Genomic DNA, 3,941 nt, shown 5'->3' with positions numbered 1-3,941 from the left:
ACGTTTTTTCCAGGGACGTTACATCTTTAGGTATTAATAATTCAGTGTTATCACGACCTAAGTATTAGGAGCAGACAAATGCCAAAACCCACCCTAGAGGTTCCACATTTTCTACTTAAGATGTTACATGACTCATATCTCACTTGTGCAAAAAAGGATATGTCATGCATATCCATCTTGCATGCTCCTTGATTACTTCTTGGAGTACCCAAGTGAAGACCCAATGGTACATGAAATAAGGACATCCATCGTATCTTATCTATGTATTGAGCAACAAGAACAATTCATTGAAGAAGTGCTCGAAAAAAATGATGAATTAAACCATTATTGGGCATTTCACAACATTGCTCTTGATTTATCCAAACAACATTTGTTGTACATGTGGCTTATTCTCATTGAGATAACAGAAGCCTTTATATATGATACATTACTTTCTTAGAGCAATGTTAACGACCTAGTGATCAATTGGGCGAAGATTGATATTCTCTCATTAGCATTTGGCATTCCTTGTGATCAAGACTTTTGCGAGGTGATCTCGTACATAAGTAGCCTTGCATGGAGAATCATATATGTCTTAATCAATCCACAAGGATCTAGTACTCGAAACACGAGTGTATCGAACAAGCTTTTAGTAATTGAAGTGAAGGGCGAAAGCAAGATTCCAAGGGATGGGGTGTCCCCCTTGAGGCCGGCCGAGCAACATTATGGCATCTACGTGTGAATCGAGTTAGTCCGGAGAAGATCATGCATACATGCATACATGCATTGGATGAAGGAATCACATTTATCTCATGACATGCCATGCTTCATTATCTCCATCTCTTTCTCATGTCATGCCATGTGTATCATCCAATATCTCTATCTCATGCCATGCCTTGCTCTGCTTCAGTTCCATATCCAGGTCATGCCATGCCTTACTGCTTCATCTCCATCTCCATCACCATGTCATGGCATGCAATGCCATGCCATATTGCTTCATCTCCATCTCCATCTCATGCCCTCCCCTGCTTTATCTCCATGTCCATGTCCATCTCTATATCTATATCTATGTCCATCTCCATATCCATCTCCATCTCCATCTCATGCCCTCCCCTGCTTTATCTCCATGTCCATGTCCATGTCCATGTCCATGTCCATGTCCATGTCCATGTCTATGTCCATCTCCACCTCCATCTCCATCTCATGCCATGCCTTGCTAACTCATCTTGCATCTCTGTGTCTGTCTCCCATTCCGTGCCATGCCATGCTTCATTCCGATTTGCTTGGTCTCTCAGAGCTGTTCGAGTTTGAGTGGTGATCCTTGATTCCCTCCCCCTGCTTAGAGTTTGGAAGCTCGTTCTTCCATCGAAGAAACTCCCTGTGATTAGGGTTTTTCAATGGCCATCAATCAATCATTTCGATGCAGTATTAGTTCCGCTAGAAGGTCATGGAGAAGCACTGTGAACAGACTTCTCTCCACTTCCAGCCCTAACCCTTCACGTACTGCTTCGTATTCATCATCTGCTCCAAAGGCTTCTTGTTTCTGAAGGCGTGTACTACCTCTCAGCGATGGTGATAACATGGTATCTATCACAGAAACGAAGGAAGTTATGGCCGGCCTCCCCAGCTCCTGCAGGATTTCTTCAGGAACACGAAGCCATATCATCTCCCTCCTCAAATGGATTTGATCATGATCTGGTGGTTCATCCGAACTAGTTATATTATTGCTATTACCCTCGCCTAAATCTATTGAGCTCGCCATTAAAGCTTGGTTTCGGCTTCCATCTTTGAAACTCTCGATCGAATTAAGGATGCCACCATGACCACGAGCTGCATTGTTTGGTCGATAAGGACAGTCTAATTCTAGATCGTATACGATTGATCCTGACCTAATCGGCTTAGACGCTTCCGAGATTGTGCTGGTATGGTTGTCTGCAGGAAGGAAGCAACAATCTGGGGGAAGAGGATTCATTACATATGTAGAACTCGATCTGTCTTCGTCTTCTTCTTCGTCTTCTTCGAGGGATACTCTATCGAGGACAGAAACGGGGCTGGATTGCTGCAGAATACTTGATTGATCTAATTTAGCAGAGAGATCAAGGGGGCCATGATGATTCCTTTCATCTTCATTATGAAATGGAACATTCACGTGAATCAGAGTAGATTCACCTGATTCATCTACTTCAGCTCCATTAATCAGCTCAATCGTATCTACCGCCCTGGCCTCACCATCGTCAGAAGCTATTCTCTGGGTTAACTGTCCATAACCATCATTGCTCTCACAATCTGTAATTTCCACCTTATAAATCTGATCTGTGCAGAGATCAGAAGCATCGCAGGGAGCTAATTCGTGGCAGTCTTCTACTGATTCTACTGATTTTCGTCTTCCATGAATCACCTCTTCTAGTGAGTCTTCTTCATCTCGCGAATCTCTGATAACCGTCGGAGTCATCATCCCCATCAGACCCCGGCTGCTCTTACTTCTCACAGGATGTATCTTATCTCGGATGGAATCTTGGAGCACGAAAGGCTCCTCCTTAGCATCAAGGAGCTTATGCAGCTCCATCACCATAGCCAAACCATGATCTTTACCCACAGATACTGATGAATAATACGTTTCATCAGTTTTCCTCGATCTCGTATTATAATTACTAGCCGTAGACGAAGAAGCGACCATCTCTGATTGATCACATGATTCTGCGAAAACATTTGATCTATAGGTATTGCGAGCTCTCTGCATAATCAAACACAAGTACACAACTCGTCATTAATCTAGATTCAGGTTTCCTAAAAATACATTTCCCAATACGTAATCTTCATTGCGAAAGGAGCTTACTTACCGATAATGACACGCTCCTCTGGACCATTGGCTTTTCCTTAAAATTGACTCTTTGGGATCCTGCAAAGACATGATGAAGCAACAGTTATATTGAGCGCTCGTTAGGATCCCCAGCTTCCATGGAACCTTACATACAGAACGAACGATATACATATACTTAAGCCAATTGATTCGATTTGTAGAAGTTACCAGATCCAGGAGCGAGATACTTGGTACAATTGCGATCATGAGTACTAATCCGATGGAAGAAGTGAGAGAAGAGGCAACGGAGCTTCTGCAGGTTTCCATCCATCCGGTGTATTAACTGTCTAGGCTGTGGTGGAAAGTGGCGAATATCATGATGTTTGTCTCGTGGACAGGACATAGCTGAATCAGAAAAGACACTGCAACCGAAGAGCACTATGTGAAGAAGATGATAGTGGTGGTGGTGATGATGATGATGATAATGCTGGTGGTAGTGATAGTGGTGATGATGAGGAGGAGGAGGAGGAGGAGGAGGAGCAGAATGAAGGCCTGTGGGCCTAATCTTCTGAGTACAATTGTCTTTGGTAGCTATGGCAGTGGACAGCTCAGATTCAATTAATGGCGATTTTTGTTGCTATGCTGTGGAAGTAATTCTCAGAAAGTAGCAGCTGGCAAAGTGGATACCATCGCACAGCCCCCCCCCCCATCCCCATCCCCAAGTGCACGAGCGATGGAGAAACATTAGGTCTGAAGAAAGACAGAAAGAAAGCAAGAAAGAAAGAAAACAAGAACTTAGAAAGAAAGAAAGAAAGAAAACAAGAAAGAAAGCATGAGTTTCGTCATGAGTTCAGGGAAAAAGTACGAGTAAGACAGTGGAAAAGGTAGAAGCAGAAAGGGAAAAAAGCAGGCTATGGCGACCTTTATTACTATCTCCATCCGCATAGTGAAGGGAAACGAGAAAACTAGTGCCTGATCGTTACTATCTCCGTCCGCATAGTGAAGGATGATGCATACATATCTGTATCTATACCTACCTATCTATCTGTCTATATATAGATAGATCTCGATAGATCTAGATTTAATTCTTACTTTGGTATGAAGATTTTATCTGATGTGACCTGTATGTGTATTGCAGGTTTTGGTATTTGGCTATGGAAGC

The 3,941-nt window shown here is 43.0% G+C and overlaps 1 protein-coding gene across 1 annotated transcript; it reads right to left on the bottom strand.

Moving 5' to 3' along the window:
- Positions 1–324: 324 nt before the first annotated feature.
- LOC147856147 (uncharacterized) lies at positions 325–3,477 on the bottom strand. The gene is made up of 5 exons (XM_087329838.1): positions 3,008–3,477; positions 2,820–2,878; positions 1,168–2,713; positions 919–1,055; positions 325–880 (listed from the first exon to the last, which is right to left on the bottom strand). The coding sequence occupies exons 1-3, from the start codon at positions 3,180–3,182 to the stop codon at positions 1,388–1,390; spliced, it is 1,560 nt and encodes a 519-aa protein (XP_087185964.1). The 5' UTR covers positions 3,183–3,477; the 3' UTR covers positions 325–880; positions 919–1,055; positions 1,168–1,387.
- Between the last annotated feature and the right edge of the window lie 464 nt (positions 3,478–3,941).

This window comes from Azolla caroliniana, unplaced genomic scaffold (genome assembly GCF_043228905.1).
Source record: "Azolla caroliniana isolate FFs.n. ecotype wild unplaced genomic scaffold, voAzoCaro1.0.p SCAF_13, whole genome shotgun sequence".
Taxonomy (NCBI): domain Eukaryota; kingdom Viridiplantae; phylum Streptophyta; class Polypodiopsida; order Salviniales; family Salviniaceae; genus Azolla; species Azolla caroliniana.
Note: the sequence above shows the minus strand (reverse complement) of the source record. Positions and strands in the feature narration are given on the sequence as shown.

Excerpts from the sequence above, each read along its gene's own strand:
- LOC147856147 (XM_087329838.1), bottom strand. The coding sequence starts at position 3,182 with ATGTCCTGTCCACGAGACAAACATCATGATATTCGCCACTTTCCACCA. Across the intron at positions 2,879-3,007 it reads GTATCTCGCTCCTGGATCTG|GATCCCAAAGAGTCAATTTT; the intron begins GTAACTTCTACA and ends ATGTCTTTGCAG. Across the intron at positions 2,714-2,819 it reads AGAGGAGCGTGTCATTATCG|AGAGCTCGCAATACCTATAG; the intron begins GTAAGTAAGCTC and ends TTGATTATGCAG.